A 19,073-nucleotide genomic window follows, 5' to 3' on the forward strand; every position below is an offset into this window, starting at 1 on the left:
AGTCTCCATTTGTGGTTTTCTTGGCGAAGACACTGGAGTGGTTTGCCATTTCCTTCTCCAGCTCATTTTACAGATGAGGAAACTGAGGCAAACAGGGTTAAGTGATTTGTGCAGGGTCATACAGCTATTAAGTGCCTGAAGCTAGATCTGAACTCAAGAAGATGAGCCTTCTGACTTCAGGCCCAGCACTTTATCCATTGTGCTACCTAGGTACCCTCATATTGTAATAAATAACAACAATTTATTTAAAATGGCGAGCATTGTGGAATCAAGGTAATATATCTTTGCCAAACACTCCTAATGACATTGGCCCCAAGTCAACTACTCTGCTTCTTCCCAAGGATGTCCCTTGGATAGAAGGTTGCTAAGTTGAAGGGTCTCAGCCCAGGTCTTTGAGGTCAGTCCAGAGAAATTGAAAACATTTGGCTAACAATTTGCCCATCACACAGAAGCATTGTATTGTCAAGATCTGAAGGCTATTATATTGGAGGCTGGAAAGGTCTGCCCAAAGTCTGGAAGAATACGGACAATGTGAAGGCTGCAAACCTGGCATCAGCAGAAGCAATGAAACCTCTAAGCGCCATCAAAATCATTACATCTGTACCCACATCTAACCTCAGTGGGAGGTGAGGAGAAATCTCAGTCTTCAAGATCCAAAGTAGGATGCTGTATACCACACCATTCTCATCTCTCCTCACTTCCCAATCTCCCCATTTCCTCCTCCTCCTTCCCTCTCTTGTCTTCTTCCCATGGTTCGTTTAAAAAACTCTACTACTAAATGCCTATCCATTCATAGGAACAAAGAACACAGGGTTATTGATTTACAGCTAGAAGGAACCTCTGAGATCATTCAGCCCAACAGCCTCATTTTGCACGTGAGGAAACTTGGACCCAGAAATAGCAAGTCAGTCAACAACTACTTATTTATTAAGCTTTCACTCTGTGTCAGGTGCTGTGACTTAAGTGACTTGCCCAAGGTCACACAGGTAGGAAATGGGAAAGTCAGATTTGAACTCAGGATCGTCTCCACATTCAGTCCTCTTTTTATTGTACCATTTACAGAGCATTGGGTCTAGAGTCAAGAAGACCTGAGTTCAAATGCTATCTCAGACGCTTGTGTATCCCAGGGCAAGTCATTTAACTCTTTGCCTGTTTCTTCAATTCTAAAATAGGGATAATAATTGCACCAATCTCACAGGGTTATTGTAAGGATCAAGTGAGTAATATTTGTAAAAATCACTCAGAACTGTGCCCAGCACATAGTAGTCGCTATGTAAATGCTTCTTCCTTTGCCATTCCAGATTTAGTGACCCCGCTATTAACATTCTCAACTCAAAGACAAGTCTCAGATGCCAAGCATTTTAGGATTAAAGGGCAGAGAAAGCTATGTTGAAGTCTCAAATATTCACAAGGTGCCCAAACAACCTCCTTGGCACACAATACAAAGGCTTAGCATGGGTCCTAGTCCTCCCTGGCTCCCCATCTCTGACTCCCAGGAATGCTTCCTAAATGCAAATGAGTAAAAGAGCTTTGTTTATTGTGGACCCAAGGGCCTGAACTTGAATCCTCAATCAAGCTGGTAAGTGAACTGGGATGGAATCGGGAGTATGCCGGAGTAAGTTCCAACTGGTCTAAGCTGATTGTTAAACTTTCACTGTGAGCAATTGTATCTCAGAAATCAGCAATCGCTACAAATCAGGTTTTATTTATTGTTTTGTAGATTGTCTAGACTTAAGAAAGTGATGGAGAAAATGTTAATAATAAAGATTAAAACTTAAAGTGTGTCAGGTGCACATTTTTTTCTAAGAAATTTTTGCCAGCACACCACTGGGTTGACCCAACTTAATCATACTTTGGCACAACTAACACCAGCATGCAGAATATGTCAGGAAGATGATAGGAAAGCATAATGCTTAAAGACAGTAGCAAATAAGAACATAAGGAGGAGTCTTCTTCACGTAGACATCAAGCTTGATACGTAAAAAGTCTTTGAACCACTTCCTATCCTGAATTCAAATCTAGCCTCAGACACTTACTAATTAAGTGACCCTTGGCAACTCACTTCATCTCTGACTCAGTTTCCTCAACTGTAAGATGAGGATAATAATAGCACCTGGCCCTCAGGGTTGTTACAGGATCAAATGAGATAATAATATCTGTAAAGCCATTAGCACAGATCCTACATACAGTAGGCACTTGAAAGTTTGTTTCCTTCCTGCCTATAGAAGATGAGAATTCAAAACCATAATGCTAATACCACTACTACTACTAATAATAATAATAACACTGTTACATTTTACATAATATTTTAAGGTTCACAATACACTTCACTTACATTTTCTCATTCGATCCTTGTGATAACCCTCATCTTATCATTTGGAAAGGCTGGTGGAGCTTCGGCTCACCAACTTCCATCTTCATATGGAGTCTCTCACTTCCTGCTGCCACCTCATAGCCAGCTTTCTTAGGTGAGGAGACATGGGACCCTGTTCTGTAAACAAGACCCTCCATTTCTTGGCTCCAGGCATTTTCTCTGGCTGTCCCCCATGCCTGGAACACTCTTCCTCCTCCATTCCAACTACTGACGTCCCTGACTTCATTGAAGCGCCATCTAAAAATTCCACCAACTACAGGAAACTTTCCCCAACCCTCTTCATTCCAGTGCGTTCCTTCTTTTAATTATCTGTCTCCTAACAAGGTCCAATCCTGTTGACAACAGGAAATTGCTACTATTCAGTTGTGTGATGTGTTAATGCTTGTCTTTTCTGAGGCCTGCCTTTCTGGTTGGGGGCAAAATCGTTGGAAAGGTGTGTTTATAGTCTTCACCCCCTCCCACACCCTGCCAATTCCAAATTGCCAGAAGGTGGCCAGGTGCCAATCAATAATGCTCTGGTTTGTTGAGCTGGCTTTCTAACGATTCTTTCTCTTCTTTGATAATCTAGAGAATGTATTGTCTATAACTGAATCCCCAACTTAAATGCAGGCTCCCCAGACTCTTCCTAGATCTCTTTTATTTTTCTTCCAAAGCTGAATAGAAAGGTCCACAACCATGTGGCCCCATCCCCATGCTCCCCACGCCCATTCCAAGCTCACAGCCCAGTCACCAGGGCTTTGACTGAAGCAGCAACTGGGAAGGTTGAGTTTGTCACTGAGAGCATGTGACTGCTCCGGGGTGGGGGGGGAGGGGAAGTTAGGAGCCTGTTCCCATTCTTTGGCATTGGGCTCCTTCCAAGGTAGCCCATGGATGGCTCTGGATGCCTCTGCTCCCTCGGCTCCAGCAGGCTGCTGGATTCAGGTGCTGAACGTTCTGGACCGATTGCCTTGGCTTCTCTCCCTCTGGCTTGTTTCTTCTCTCTTTCCAATCTCTCCCTTACCCCTTCATTTGTTACCTTTCTTTTTCACCCTTCCCTTACTCAAGACAACAGATGGTCTTAGAAGTCTTGTTGCCACCAAGCAGCTGCTGAGAGATCCATCCTTAACTCTCCTTTGTTTCTCAGCTGATTTCTCCCACTTTCATTTTCCATCCATTCTTTTCGTAGTCTCCACCCTTCCGACTCCCTTCTCCCACTTCCACCATCACTTTCTTAATCTCTCAATTGCTTTAGAGACAAATGTTTCCCAGTATCAGAGGTTTTGAGCTGGGGGGGGACCTGAGAGGCTATGTAGTATGACCCCTCCCCCATTTTACAGATAAGGAAACTGAGGCCCAGAGAGATAAAGTGAATATATAGATAAATAAAGCAAAATCCCTGCATTGAATGTGAGTCCGTGAGAAAAAAAGATTACACAATAGTAGTTTCTACGCTCACCCACACATCTGACTCCTAAATATCACCTTTTATTTCCATTATCCTTTTCTGTCCCACCCACACCCCAAAGCCACAGATAGTTTTATAAGGGACATCACCCCCAGACAGCTATTGCTTGACCCACTCCTAAACTGTCTCAAATGCTAAAGATTGGGAGACAGTAGCACATCCACCTGTTTGCAGCCTCTAGCTCCCAAAGGCCACTGCCTCAGCCTCCTGAATTTCAAAAATGTTGTATAGCAGCCAAAGGGTTGAATCACGCACGGTTTTTTTGGATCTGAGACCTTGACCCATTTTAGGTAGGAAGGAGGAGATAGCTCTGGCATATCAGAAAGGGGAGGAGCTATCATTTCCTGTTTCATATTTTCCCCTTTTAAGAAAAAACATTGTAATTTTTGTCCTTGAGCATGCCTCCTGTTAGATATGAGGCAGCCCAGAAAGCCCAATTCTGAAGCTGGGTGTCTGGACACACTGACATCCTGGATTACAGTGGCTTTGGTTTCTGGGCACCCTAGATAGTGTGTGTGTGTGTGGGGGGGTGTCATGGCTTAGCTGTGATGCTGCTGACTCTGAGAGTTATTTCTGTTCTCAATCATGTACCTGAGTGTTGAGACCACTTGCAGAGAGAGCCTTCCACTGGAGGAGGGAAGAGAAGGTGTGAAGTCCAGGTCAGAGTGAGCTACCAAAAAAGGGTGGAGGTCCTCGGGCCTGGAGCTGTTCCACAAAACAGGCTGAGCAAATTCCCATCCTGCCAAGCCAGGAGGCAGTGTTTCCAGGGGAAGCATACATTTGCTGTTCCCCTCCCGTCTCTAAAAGTACAGAGTGTACAAGCTACCCTTCAGACCACTAAGCCCATCTCCCCTTTGCCTCTTGAGAGGTGATGAGGCCCTGGAGCTCCACAAAACTTGAAAATTGGAAGCAGGTGTGCGCTGGTAAATGTTTAACAGTTACTACCTGGGGGAAAACGTATGCACACTTTTAAATTTAATCTGCATTATTAAAATTGTCTCCCTTTAATTTGTTGAGTCTAGATCAGTGGTGTCAAACTCAAGTAGAACAGCGCTACTACATAAGGATCTCTGACCACTTAGCTTTTTTTTAAATTGTTTTACTCATTTTAAACTTAAATACAAAATGAGAAAAGAAAAAAAAAGAACATTTGCCGTGTATACAGCAAAACATAAGAGAAGATTCAATATAAAACAACATATTTCCATCTCAAGAAAACCTGTAAAATAAATACCACACATTGTTTTCAAAGCTGACTACCTTTTCTTTGCTTCCTTGTAGGTTTTCTTTTGCTCTCTGTTATGTACTTTTTACTTTTTCCCCCTCCCTAACCCCATCCTCCGAAGAAGGCTACAAGTAAATGTCGACACACATACACATACATAGATACATATATATACACATACATATATACATACATACACACATATACATATGTTATCTATCAACATACACATATATACTCATATACACACATACAAGACCATATTATGCATATTTCTACTTATCTATTTTTCTGAAGGTAGATAATCCAAGTCTTCCCATGTTTTTCTAACCCAACCAGCTCATCATTTCCTTCACCGCAGCAATATTCCAACACAATCACATCCTATCTGAGAGATCGTCTAGGAAAGTTTTTGTCCCCAGTTTTCTGCATTCCTTCTATCCTTGGCTACATTGGTTTTATGACCACTTAGTTTTAAAATGTAATGTGCATGTTATATCTTATTTATTTTGTTAAATATTTCTCAATTACTAGGAAATACTGTATTTTCATTTATTATGTTAAATATTTCCCAGTTACATTTTAAACTGATTGTGGCTTAACCCTCGGGAGTGCTGCTGCCCATGGGTGTTTGCCATCTCTGGTCTAGACAATCGACAAAACAGTCAAACTTGGATTTGTGGTTTGCTGTTTCTGAGATGTAAATGCTCACACTGAACATTGAGCAATCACCTTGAGCTGGTAAGAGCTGGCTCCAGCATGCCTCTGGTTGCAAGATCACCCAAGGCAGAATTCAAATCTGAACCCAGGTCTTTTGACTCTTTTATGTTCTTATCACTACATCCCATGGGGTAGATAGTTGATCAGAACGTACGTGCTTAAATTATCTTTTATTTGTTCTTGCTCTGTTATCTGTAAGTTTTTTCCCATAAAATCAGAAACTGCCTGGGGGGCAAACAGAGTATAGACATTAGAGTTGAAACGTCTCCCCACGAGAATGGATTTTTAACACAGTGGAAGCCAGGCTGGCTCAGCAAAATACAGGATCATTTATCCCAGAAAGTTAAGGTACAGGACCTACTCCCATTTGGAATAGGTTCAGAGGAACAGGTTCCATCTATCAATTTTCTTTTTTTTAGCAGCAAAGTCTTTGCTGGCAAGACGCACACGCAGAGCAGGCATGACCCAGGAGTCACCTTCAATACTGGACAACATCTGCCTCCCAGGGCTGTGGGCTCGGTGAGTGGCCATTCCCAGAATGCTTTATGTGAAGCCAATATGGGCTCTGGCTAATTCGGGCAGTCAAGGACTGGATTCTCAGCAGACTGTCATTGAGATGTGAACTAGTTGCAAAGTAGAAGAAATCTGCTTCTGGCATCCCCTCACCTCTGGTTTTTGGTGCTGTCTCCTAGGGATCCAGGGATCTTCCCAGTAGCCTGTCATGATCTGTGGATCTCCTACCTACTTCTGAATCAAAATTTACCTGTTTCATGTCCCATTCACCCAGGGTCCTGATGTCATAATGGGCATGCACAGAGCCTAATAGCTACCCTTCCAAATGAGAGGTGGCAAGGTGGAAAGGAAAGATTACTGGGCTGAGGGTTGGAGGTTAGTATCTGAATGTCACTTCTGCCCTGTATTAAGAATGTCACCCTCAAACAAGTCTTTTAACCTTAGCCTCAATTTCCTAATCTGTAAAATGGGGACAATACATGCTCTACTACCTTCAAGGTTGTTGTGAGGTAAAGGCCTTATAGAAGAGCTACGCAAACTAAAGTGCAACAATTATTATTATTCCAAGTACCAAATTTTCATTTTAACAAAGTATTTTTGTAAAATGGGAATTAAGGAAGAGGAATTAATTCATACCAATATAACCACATTGTTGTGAATTTTAGGCTTCATGGCAGTGCATGATGGGATGCAGAGCACGTGGTGGGATAATTTTCAACATATGGATAGGGAGGGGATAGAATAAGCATTTGCTATGTACCAGACAATATGCTAAGCTCTTTACAAAGATGCCCTTCCTTTGAGGAAGGTACTATCATGATCCCTGTTTCATAGTTGAGGAAATTGAGTCAGACAGAGGTTAGGTGACTTGCTCAGGGTCACACAGCTAGTAAATATCTGAGGCTGGATTTGAACTCAGGCTCATTCTATCCACTTCACCTACACTTCAAGCTACATTATCTTGGCCTTTCAGTCTTCCTTCCCCTCCCAAATAATAGCCCCTGCCCCATACCTACAGAGGATTCAAATGGCACACCTAAGGCTTTCTTTTTTTTAAATTTTATTATATATTTATATATATTTATACCATTTTATATTGGTACCAACACTAACATATGTTAAAACAAGGAACTGGACCCATGGCAAGAGATATACCAAGGGCAAGTAGTGCCCAAAGGGAATCAGCCAACCAAGTGCAGATAGGAACAACTTTACCATCACCAACAGGATGATGCCAAAGGCTGTGAAAACAGTCTGGCCAACTGCCTGCTGTTCTGTGAATAGCTAACCCAGTCTAGGGAAGGAACTGAGGGAAAGGAGAGGCCTGAGGAGGAAGAAGTGAAGAGCTTAAAGAGTTAACTTAAAAATGAAGAAATGCTCCTGTACAAAGATCTGCTTCAGCAGTTATCTGGCCCAGCTGAGGGCAGGGAGGATGAAGCTGGGCTGGCGGGCCTTTCTCTCTCTGTGCACTTGGTCAGAAGTCAAAGGATGCCTGCAGAGCCACAGACAGCAGAAGTGACATTTCTAGAAATAGAGATGGTTTAGACATTGTAGCCTCTTCAATTGGGCTGGGATTAATTGACACTCCATGTGATTCTGACTGACATTGAAGCAAGGTACCAAAGTCATGTAGAACATGTACTCAGAAGGTTCCAAAGGGAAAACAAAGCTTGGATCTCTCTCTCTCTCTCTCTCTCTCTCTCTCTCTCTCTCTCTCTCTCTCTCTCTCTCTCTCTCTCTCTCTCTCTCTCTCTCTCTTTCTCTCTCTCTCTCTCTCTCTCTCTCTCTCTCTCTCTCTCTCTCTCTCTCTCTTTCTCCTCATCTCTGTCTCTTTTTCTTTCTTCTCTCTGTCTCTATTTCTCTGTGTCTCTGTCTCTTTCTGTCTCTCTCCTCTCTCTGTGTATCTCTGTCCCCTTTGTGTCTCTCTGTCTCTCTCTTGTCTCTGTCTCTTTTTCTCTTTCTTCTCTCTGTCTCTCTCCTCTCTCTGTTTCTCTGTGTCTCTGTCTCTATTTCTGTCTCTCTATCTCTTTTTCTCTCTCTTTTCTCTGTCTCTTTCTCTCTGTCTCTCTCCTCTCTCTGTATCTCTGCATCTCTGTCTCTATTTCTGTCTCTCTGTCTCTCTCTCTGTTTCTCTCTCAGTGTCTTTCTCTCCTCTTTCTCCATATCTCTGTCTCTCTTTCTGTCTGTCTTCTCTGTCTCTGTCTTTCCTCAGATGGCCATCCATAACCAAACACACCTTTATCTGAGATTCATTTAGGGATAAGGTCTTAAGGTACACGTATAGCATTTTGTTATGACTGAAAAAAGAAAAGTAACAGGCATTTGTTCAAAACAAAACACGAGAATCAAGAACAGTTTGTATTTTTTGAACCCAGTGAAAAAGGTTTTTTGGTTCCTCATAAATAAATTAGCAATTCTAATCACCCAGTCTATAACCCTAATAAATCAATCTATATCAATGATGTTTTAACCAGTTTTAGTTGGTGATGACAGGTTTAAAGGACATTTCCTTTTGAAGGCCTTAAAATGAGTAAAAGACATATGACCCTAGACATAGAGCTAGAAGAGGTCTTAGAAGTCATCTAGTCTAAAGCTTCATTTTACAGAATGGGAAACCGCCCCAGAGAACTCAGTGACTTGCTCAAATCACTGGGGTTTAAGTCAAGGATATCACCTTTTCTTTTCTTTTTTTTTTTAAACTTAATATTTTGTTTTTTTCCAATTACATGTAAAAATAATTTTAACATTCTCTTTTTCAAATTTTGAGGTCCAGATTTTCTCCCTCCCTTCCTACCCTTCCCCGCCTCATTGAGAAGGCAAGAAATTTAACATAGGCTATATAGGACATCACATTTTCTAATGCAGATTTGGAACAACTTTTAACAACATATATGCCCTTCTTTTTGCTTGCATTGAGGAAAAGCATTTCCAGAAATGGAGAGTCAGTCACGATAAATTGTGGCCTGATGTTACTGAGATAAAATATTTTTGAAATTTCATTTATACAGAATGCAGAGACATTCAAGGTTCTCTTTCATTTACAAAAATTATCACCACTCTCAAGGACAGACCAGAAGAGCAAAGCTCCTGCTCTCTCCGTGATATTTCAGGAGGCGGCTGTGTTCCAGGTTTCTCACACATTGCTCAGATACAGCAGAAACAGGGAAAGGCTCAGTCTTATGACCGCCCTCCCCCTCTTCCCCTTCCGTCCCTATGCCCTCTAGCCTCTCTTCCTAAATGTAATCTTATTTCCCAAACTAGTTCCCTTTGCATATTTGACCTAAGCCTGCCTTGGAGAACCCTGCATCTCTGAACCCTAGGCTTGCGGGCTAGAACCCAGCACCTTTGAGGCTCTGCGGTCAGCTCCCCTCCCACCTCCATCCATCCCCAGGCCACTGTCTCAGGTGCACTGGCCACTTGACGAATGTCTTTCAGGGTGACACTATTCTTCACTCTGAGTTCTCAGAAATTTCCTAGCTTTGGAGAAAAATAAAGGGAAATAAAGCAAAAGTTTCATGATTTCACTGACCTCGGAGCCGGAGTCAGTAACACACGTCCTGCTGCACCCAGTCAGCCAAGAAGTGTAACGTGATCAGTCAGGGAGCGCAGGCTGTGAACAGGCTCAGGGAAGGTGGGGGCAGGGGAGCAGAGGACGCCATTGGCCAATTCCTACCCTCCTTGATGGGACACTTGTTCCCACAGTTGTGCCCTTGAGAGCATCAGCTGGCTCTTCTGACGATATCAACACCACTACTCTGGAATCTACTGTGCCCTTCACCCTTCAATAAACAGAAGACTGTTCAGTTGGGACAGAATCACATTTTGCTCTTCAGTCTTGGCTTTGGAATGCCTCCTTCTTCTCTAACCTTACAGAATCCTGGACCTCGAGAGCTCAAAGGGACCCAACATAGCTCCAGGCTTCTCATTTGATAGATGAGGAAACTGAGGCCCAGAGAACCAGGATGATTCAAGCTATAGCTAGAAAGGACCTTCAAGGTCATACTGTTGCAGTTTCATGGTATGTGTTGTGGTGGTACCATCTCAAAGAATTCAGAGTCAGACCACGTCTAATCCAAATATAGGCATCTATTGAGGATTGATGCCCCTCAGGAGTAAGCTAGGTTCCAATCAGCAACTTAGTAAGACAACACGGGCAAATTTATAGTTAATGATACTAATTATACAACAGAAGTTATGAATATTAAAAAGGCAGGAGGGGTTTGTTTAAGGGATTAGATAACAGGAGAGGGGTCCTACTAGGTTCTGTGGTCAACCATCCTGGTCGTACTGCTTTCTGATTGGCTAGCTATTGTGGTCCTATCTGGACAAAATGGATAGTTAGGTAATGTGGTCCTATCTTGGGCTAAATGGATGATGTAACTGTGGTTGGGTACAAGGTCACACTTGTTCAAATACATGAATTGGACCTGGGGGCGATGGCTAGCTAGAGGCAGTAGCTATGTTGAGTCTGGGGGCCTGTGCTGTGGGGCCTATATAGAAGTTGGCATGTTGGGGCTAGGGGAGCTTTATTAGGATTCCATCAATACCATCCTGGAACCATGGAGTTAGGGTTGCAAGGAATCTTGGGGGCCCTCTAGTCCAATACCTTTGTTTTATAGATAAGGGAATTGTGGCCTTTCTGTGATAAACATAGAGCCAGAAGGGCCCCTATAGGTTTAGTAATTCCTTATGTTGCAGGACACTAGTGATGGAGGATGCCTGGTTGTGGAGAAGTTCTCCAGGATTCCCTTCCTTGACCCCTGATGTTAGGACTATCCTAAGGGATGATAGGGAGGGATAACAGAATAATTGGGTGGGGTACAGAGAACAGCCATGGTGGAGCTGAAGAGCAGAAGCAATGGAGAAGTAGTGGTCATTGGGAGGAGATTAACGCTGAGGCCGGGTGACCAGAGCACGCGAGAGTCCATCCAGATGCATGCTATATCACAGAACCTCCCTTTCCCTCATTGCAGAACTTAAGGCAGGAATTCTTCATTTTCATCCTCCCCTTTAGTGCCCTTTCTTCTTTCTCTCTCTGGAAACCTTCAGTTAAGAAAAAGTTTGTTTTTCTTTCTTTAAATATTACTTTGTCTCTTAAGCCAGTAATGTGAGGAAAGCTATTAACCACTTGTATTGTTAATCTCCATGTACTATTGGGAATGCAATAGGAAGAGGTGGATAGGGGTTCTATCCTGGGAGAAGAACGATAGATTTAAAACTTTGATATTTTGCCAAATTGCTCTCTCTGGCTGATGCTCAAAGCTATTGAAGAGAACCATTGATTCATTTTTACAACTTCTACAAGGGCAGAAAGAACATTTAATACCTGGTCCCTCCAAGGCAATGCGTTAGAAAAGATAGTGGTGCAACATAACTAATATGAAAATGTTTTGCATGATTGTATGTGTATATCCAATTGCTTATTATCTTAGGGAGGGGGAAGAGAGTGAGGGAGAGAGAGAATTTGGAACTCAAAATTTTAAAAAATGAATGTTAAAAGTTGTTTTTACAGGTAATTGGGAAAAAATAAAATATTCAGGAAAAAAAAAGATAGTGATGATTGCAACTAGTTGGGCTGACATTGAGGTGGGGCTTCCATCATCTTCCCAGACTTGGTTTAAAAGTAAAGTTACTCCCAAGAGAGGAAGGATTCTGGCCCAAGATAAGGGAGGGTGATGATAAGAGTACTTAACAGCTTTGCGTGCCTCTAACCACCTTTAACACATCTCTGGATGTGATATTATAACAGACTCTCATACCTATATACACACAAAAACATGTGGGTCACTAATCCTTGCCCAAATTCACCATCTTTTTTGCTAGTCCTTGGCTGAGGTGGGGTATGAAGTCCCATGGGCCTTGGTCATTTCTCTTGGATGACAGCTTTTCTAAATATTTTCTTAGGTTTATAACTCAGTCAACTAGCATTTATCAAATACCTACTACATGCTAGGTATTGCTAAGTTCTGGTGATACAAAGAAAGGCAGACAAAGAAATAAAAACTAGCAAACTTGCCAGGAAGAGATACCATGGGTTTTGGCTCCATTATAAGAGGCCATATCATAACAAGGCCTGGTAACAGTCTTCTCTTCCATCACTATTTTTCTGGCACAGCATCCATGCAAACCAATCTTCTTAGGAATGCAGATTTCTTGAGCGCCTTCCCTTTCCCTTGGGATAAGCAGTCCTCCAAGATTCCTGCAGAATCATTGGGTGAGTTGACCTTCACAAAGCCATCCTAGAAGAGGCCTATAATATTGAACAGGCCAGGTCAGCAGGTTGAATCTCTAGGGCGGTAATCTATCAATCACTCAATTAAACATTTATTAAACTCCTACTGTGTGCCAACCAGTGTAGGTAGGTGCTAAGAGGTACTAACATAATAAATAAAAAAATCTCTTATTGCAAAGAGCTTACATTCTAAAAGAGGAAGACAAAGCTATTTCTTCACCCCACACTTAAAAAAAAACACCTCAGACTTAGATTTGGCAGGAGTGCCCTAAAACCCAGACTCTCCTCTGCTAATCAGTATTCTTTGCAGACTGGAGTCTAGCAATATTATGTCATATTGTTCTTCTCAGGAGTTCAGTTACCTAAAGCGGATTCTTGGGCAAACTTACTTCCTAGTAAATGTATTGTTCCAGAGGGCCAAGCAGGATCCCTGTTAAAAATAATCCAGCTTAGGACAATCAACACAAACTCAGGGGAAAGGTTACCTATAAATAGCAATGACCAGTTGAAATCTGGGACAACAGCCATGCCATTTAAAATGGGTCCAACCAGGGGAACCAGGTGACTGTCACAAGTCCAGTTCCCATTGCTACAAGGAAGTAACCAACTTATAACTCTTTTTCTTCTGGGAGCTCCTCTCCTCTTGGCATAATTAAGAATGGATCTAGCAGGGGATTTTATCTCATGAATAACCATCTGCTTTACTTGATTGTCCATCTGGCTCTCTGATGAACTCATTTATAGAACTATCCTGCTTCACATTCTCTGCTATAACTTGCCTGGCCAAAAGTAGAAGAAGCAGCCTTGTCTAGTAACTGTTCACTTCTAACTAAGGCTCATTGGCCTACAAGGTGCCTCACAATGACATTTAAACTTGTTTCCTTCAGATAGCATTTGTTGTCATACAACATCTCCAGTCATCATTGGGGAATCCCTCAATCCAGAAGTCTTAAGATCCTCCCAAAGAGTAATTCCTCCCACTTTGGTCCATTTGGTTGGAGGTCAATGTTGTTTGACCTTCATTCCTGAAGAGGACCGTGACATCATGGAAGTGATGCCATGACATGCAAGTGAATTGGATTTAAGTGAGGGAGTACTGTGCAAAGTCACCAGCTTCACTTTCTCCTCTGGAGCCATCTCGGTCCAGTGACCAGATACACATCAGCATGATTGGAGATGGCCCAGATGCTGTGGAAGACCTTGGCCTTTTAAAGCTAAGATCTTTAGCAGGTCTCCGTTTGACTGATGCAATGCCCATTCAGTGATTAAGGCTAGGTTAAATAATGAGGCAAAAAATGTCCTCTTTACTCTAATCCAGAAAAAAAAAATCAAACAGGGAGGGGAAGACCCTCAGGTTTCTGGTCAAAACAGAAGCAATTCCTATTCACTCTGAGTCAATCAAGGCCCACACAATGACCAAGTGGAGTTTGTCCTGGAATTTACTATTGGCCAATCAGTGAGAGTTGGAGTGATTTGGGTTTAAGGCATGGTCCTTAAGAAAGAAATCTAGCCTGTAACCCCTCAGATATCAATAAATCAAGGTGCAAGGCCAAAAGATAAAAAAAAAGTTTAATTAGTATTAGCTGGTGGACAGTTGCCAGCTGGATAGCAAGCAAGTTGGAAGAACAAAGGGAGATAGGCGCACCAGGGTTTTGTCCAGCCTACGGCAATGTTAACAGGCACAAAAGGAGCCTATGAGGTGAGGCTGTTCAGCTGCTTTCTTTGTTTAGGAAACTGATGTGGACTGGATGTCAGGTGATTTGGAGGAGACTATGTTAACCTTGAGGTCTCAGGATGTAAAGATCAGGTTTGTCCTCTCTGTAGTTAATCCCATGGGAATATATTGATGGGGCAGGAGGTCTCAAAGATAGTGGAGGCTTCCTCCCAGATACCATCAGCAGGCTTATCTGTTGTTGAATAAAACATAGTTCTGCTAGTGTTTTGAAAATGAATTTGTTCCAATATGATTGACGTATTAGGGTGTATTTTGAGCATAATGTGAATTTCAAGTTTGCTTCTACTCAATTTCTTCTTCGAGAAATAGTGAGAATATAGAAACCTATACCACATCACAATAACTCACAAATGGTAGTCTTTCTGGCCCCCTTCACAAGCAAACTTTCGGTCTTTGTCCAGGTAAAGTACCATATTTATTGTATATTTCTGGTGCAATAGGAGCTGTGAGCAGAAAAGGGCTGGCCAGAACGACCACCCCTAACCCTCCAACCCAATGCCCAGAGGTGTGGGTGGCCCACCTGGGGCACCGAGGAGCAGCAGGCTTAGCAGAGCCTGAGGGTGTGAACACGCCATTCCCATTATTGATCACAGTAATGATATATTTCTTTACCATGTGACATGTATGAAATGGTATTACTGTGTTTTTTTAAAATTAGGTTTTATTATTATCAAAAGGTTCCCACCTTTTGTGTGTGTGTGTGTGTGTGTGTGTGTGTGTGTGTGTGTGTGTGAGACTGATGAAGTTTTTGAGCATTGTCCCCCCAATCCCATTTTCCCCATATGCTCTGGGGTTTTTATTGCTCAGTTTTGCAGAGGAGTGCTTTTGGGGGAATGCATATGTTGAAGTTATAGCAGAGCTGAGTATACAGCCAAAGGATATGTCTCTACTTACACAACCCTGTAGCTCAGTTTCTTTGACCTCTAAGGTAACTTTTTCTGGGGAGAAGATATTTTCCCCAATCTCACAGTTTACTTCCTCTACATCATATTCTATCAGGCATAGTGTGAGGCTACCTTGCATAGTGAATAGAGGACCAGCTCAGCACAGTTATGATGTGGGTTTAAGTTATGCCTGATCAGAATTCTAAAGTCTTTCAAAGTTGTTTCTTTACAATGTTACTTTCCTTATATAAATTGTTCTTCTGTTTCTACTCACTTCACCCTGGATCAGTTCATACTCTCCAAGATTCTCTGATGTTGTCTCTTTTGTCATTTTTTTTACAGTAAAATAATATTCTTTAACATTCATATACCACAATTTGTTCAGCCATTTCTCAGTTGTCTAAGAGATCATCTAAGGCACCTGCTCAGATTCTAGAGCTTTCTTTTTTTCTTTCTCTCCCTTTTAATATCCCTTCAGCATCAGAAAGTTTATTTTGCTTGTAACTATTCTTTTCCTGGTATTATCTTCCCTCTTAAGGCACTCCCCCATTCCACCACCCAATCCCTGCATATTTTCCTTTTGAGTTTGAAGTTTTTCCAAACTAGATTGTGTGTGTGTATATATATATATATATATATATATATATATATATATGTATATATATATATATGTATATATATGTGTGTGTGTGTGTGTGTGTGTGTATGTACTCAATCTTCCTTCCAGATGAGTGAGATTCATTAGATGCTCACTTCTCTCACCCCTTCCTTCTTTTTTGTTTATTTCTATCACACACTCCAATGATAATAAATAGAAATTCATTCTTTCTTTCTTTCACACACACACACACACACACACACACACACACACACACACATATACATGCACACACCCTTATTCCTCCTTTCTATATTAATGTATTCTTCCTGTAACTTTTCCTTCCCCATCCCCTTAGAATTGATTCAATATGCCCCAGAATCTCTTTTCCCCCCTTTCTTATTAACTTCCTGAGTACCCTTTAAAGACATTAAGGTTCTGAAGGCAGACTTTTTTCTTCTTTGTCTGAAAACTGCCTGTTCATATCCTTTGACCATTTATCAATTGGAGAATGATTGGTATTTTTATAAATTTGACTCAGTTCTCTATGTATTTGAGAAATGAAGCCTTTATCAGAGATATTTGTTGCAAAATTTTCTCTAGTTTTCTGCTTTCTTTATAATTTTGGTTGCATTGGTTTTGTTTATGCAAAACCTTTTAATTTAATGTAATCAAAATTATCTATCTTACATTTTGTAATGTTCTTTATATCTTCTTTGGTCCTAAATTCTTCCTTTATCCATAAATCTGACAGATAAACTATTCTATGCTCTCTTAATTTGTTGACGCTATCACCCTTTATGTGTAAATCATGTACCCATTGGTATATGGAGTGAGATGTTGGTCTATACCTAGTTTCTGCCATAGTTTTTGTCAAATAATGAGCTTTTGTTCTCAAAGCTTGGATCTTTGGGTTTATCATATACTAGATTACTATTTACTATAATGTAATTTGTACATAATCTGCTGATTATGTATGGATCTGTCACTCTTATTTCTTAGCCAGTAGCAGATTGTTTTAATAATCATCTCTTTATAATAGATTTTGAGATCTGGTACAGCTAGACCAGGGCTTCTTAAACTGTTTTCACTCATGACCTCTTCAGTGCTTCTTAAACTGTGTCTCAACCCTATATGAGTCTTCTCCCCCTATTAGAATGTTGTCACTAGATTATCATATAGCTTCTTCCAAATGCTAAGTGAATCTATCTTTTTAGGTTTCTAGGGACTCAAAGTACCTACTCAGTTCCAGTCTTTTCATTGAAAATGCTCAGTTGAAAACTCCATTAAGGTCCATTCCCCCCTTGTAGAATTATACTCATCTTTGTAAGTTAGTCTTGATAGTATGCGTATATCTTTTGCCTTTTGGAATATCATAGTTCAAATTATCTTTTTTATTTTTTAGCTTTTAAAAAGGGTTATTTACCTCAAAGATAAAGCAAGAAAAAACTCAAAAAAAAATCTCCAAATACACTCAGGGCATAACTCTCCCTATACCGCCTTAGTCTCTGAGAAGGAAAGGAGGGTTAGGCTCCCAATACATTTCTACGTAGCGTTGGTCCCACAAATCCAATGCTTCACAAGTGCTAGCATTCCCCTACCCTACCTTTACTCTTCATGGCTTACCTGCTGAGCTTGGATGCACCAACACCCAGTTTGGATTCCTGGATCCCAAAGGCTTGAGCTCCCAGGAGGGAGATTCCATTCCTTACACTTAGAACTAAAGAGTATGAATGAAAAAAGGCCAAAACTCTGGACCTATTTTTCAAGGCATATGGCCTAAAAGGACAAGGGAAGGAGATAGTCAGGCCCTCCCCCTTTATTGTGGGAGTGTCACCTACTGTGATACTAGTAAATTTTTTTCTTCTTTCTTTTTTAAAATCAAATTAACCAATGTTTTATCCATCTTATTGGGGGTTTTTTCCGTAAAACCACCTCCTAGTTTTATTTATTAGTTCAATGGTTTTCTTACTTTCAATTTTATTGATCTCTCCTTTGATTTTCAGGATTCCCAATGTGGTGTTTAATTGGGGGTTTTTAATTTGTTCTTTTTCTAGTGTGGTTTTTTTTTTTTAGTTTCATGCTCAATTCATTGATCTGCTTTTTCCTCTATTTTATTGATGTAAGCAATTAGAGATATAAAATTTCCCCTAAGTACTGCTTTGGCTGCATCTAATAAATTTTGGTATATTGTCTCATTGTTGTCATTTTCTTTAATGTAATTATCAACTGTTTCTATGATTTGTTTTTTGACCCACTTATTTTTTAGGATTTGATTATTTAATTTCCAATTAATTTTTTAATCTTTCTTTCCACTGTCCATTACTGAATGTAATTTTTATTGCATTATGATCTGAAAAGAATGTGCTTATTATTTCTGCTTTTCTGCATTTGGTTGTGAGGTTTTTATGTCTTAATACATGGTCAATTTTTGTGTAGGGCCTTTGGTTCTCTGCTCCACTGGCCAATACAGGTGGGCAATGGGGTCTCGGAAGCTGGAGCTGTGGAGGGAATCCAGACCAGCAAGAAGGAAACAGAGACATGTGAAATACAAAGTTGGGTTATTTTGTTTGCCACCTCACTGAGGAAGCTTAAGCAGATAGGAAAGAAGGATGGTGAAAATGGAGATTTCCAGTACATCCAGAGATTTGCAGGAGCTACAGAAGAAGCTAGCTTCATCGATCTGTTCCACCCAAGGTGATTGCTTTTATGAACTCTCCAGTTGGTCAATACCTGGATAAACATCCCTTTGTTGCCTTAACCTTGCTGATGTTCATTATGGTATCTGCCATTCCTGTGGGATTTTTCTTGCTGCTTGTAGTCCTGATGTCTCTGGCTGCCTGTGTTGGGGTTATATTAGTGGAAGGTGTTGTTATTTCTATAGGCGGCCTCAGGCTGCTCTGTGTGCTGTGTGGCTTGGGTTTTGTGTCACTGGCCATGTCTGGGATGGTTAGTGTGTGTTATGTGGTCTTCTTGAGCCTCATCAACTATTGGTTTTCTTTCAGCTCACTGAAGCATCAGCAGATCCTTGGAAACAAGTGCCCAAAGACGGTCCAATATCCTACTTCTACCAGGCACAACTGAGTGAAACCAGTACTTTGTTTTAAAGGCTTTGGGAGACATGCTGTGTTCATGATATTGGATTATAGCTTTTGTCAGGATGCAGGACTAATAGGATTGGTAGGTGATCACCGCTTTAGAAATATTATTTAGTATTTTCAGGATTGATTGCTTCACAGGTTCCTTCAGGTTGTTGATACAGCAACAGTTGGGAAGGCTTTGTCATGGGGCCATACACACAAAAGCACTACCAGCAAGTCTTGGAAATGACACAATACCCTCCCTTTC

General features: G+C 41.2%; 2 protein-coding genes across 2 annotated transcripts in view; one reads left to right on the top strand and one right to left on the bottom strand.

Annotated features, from left to right (window-relative positions):
• CKMT2 (creatine kinase, mitochondrial 2) overlaps positions 1 to 9,911 on the bottom strand; it is a 51,793-nt gene extending 41,882 nt beyond the window's left edge. Inside the window, exon 1 of the mRNA XM_021007692.2 lies at positions 9,806 to 9,911. The gene's annotated coding sequence lies outside the window, so the exon portion shown is untranslated. The remainder of the gene's footprint in view (positions 1 to 9,805) is intronic.
• Positions 9,912 to 18,337: 8,426 nt separating this feature from the next.
• On the top strand, positions 18,338 to 18,787 carry LOC110222145 (lipid droplet assembly factor 1-like). The gene is given in 3 exon segments (XM_078151934.1): positions 18,338 to 18,414; positions 18,416 to 18,591; positions 18,731 to 18,787. Coding segments are annotated over 3 exon segments (261 nt in total). The 3' UTR covers positions 18,739 to 18,787.
• The last annotated feature ends 286 nt before the right edge of the window (positions 18,788 to 19,073 follow it).

This window comes from Phascolarctos cinereus, unplaced genomic scaffold, assembly GCF_003287225.1.
Source record: "Phascolarctos cinereus isolate Bilbo 61053 unplaced genomic scaffold, phaCin_HiC Scaffold_4;HRSCAF=312, whole genome shotgun sequence".
NCBI lineage: Eukaryota > Metazoa > Chordata > Mammalia > Diprotodontia > Phascolarctidae > Phascolarctos > Phascolarctos cinereus.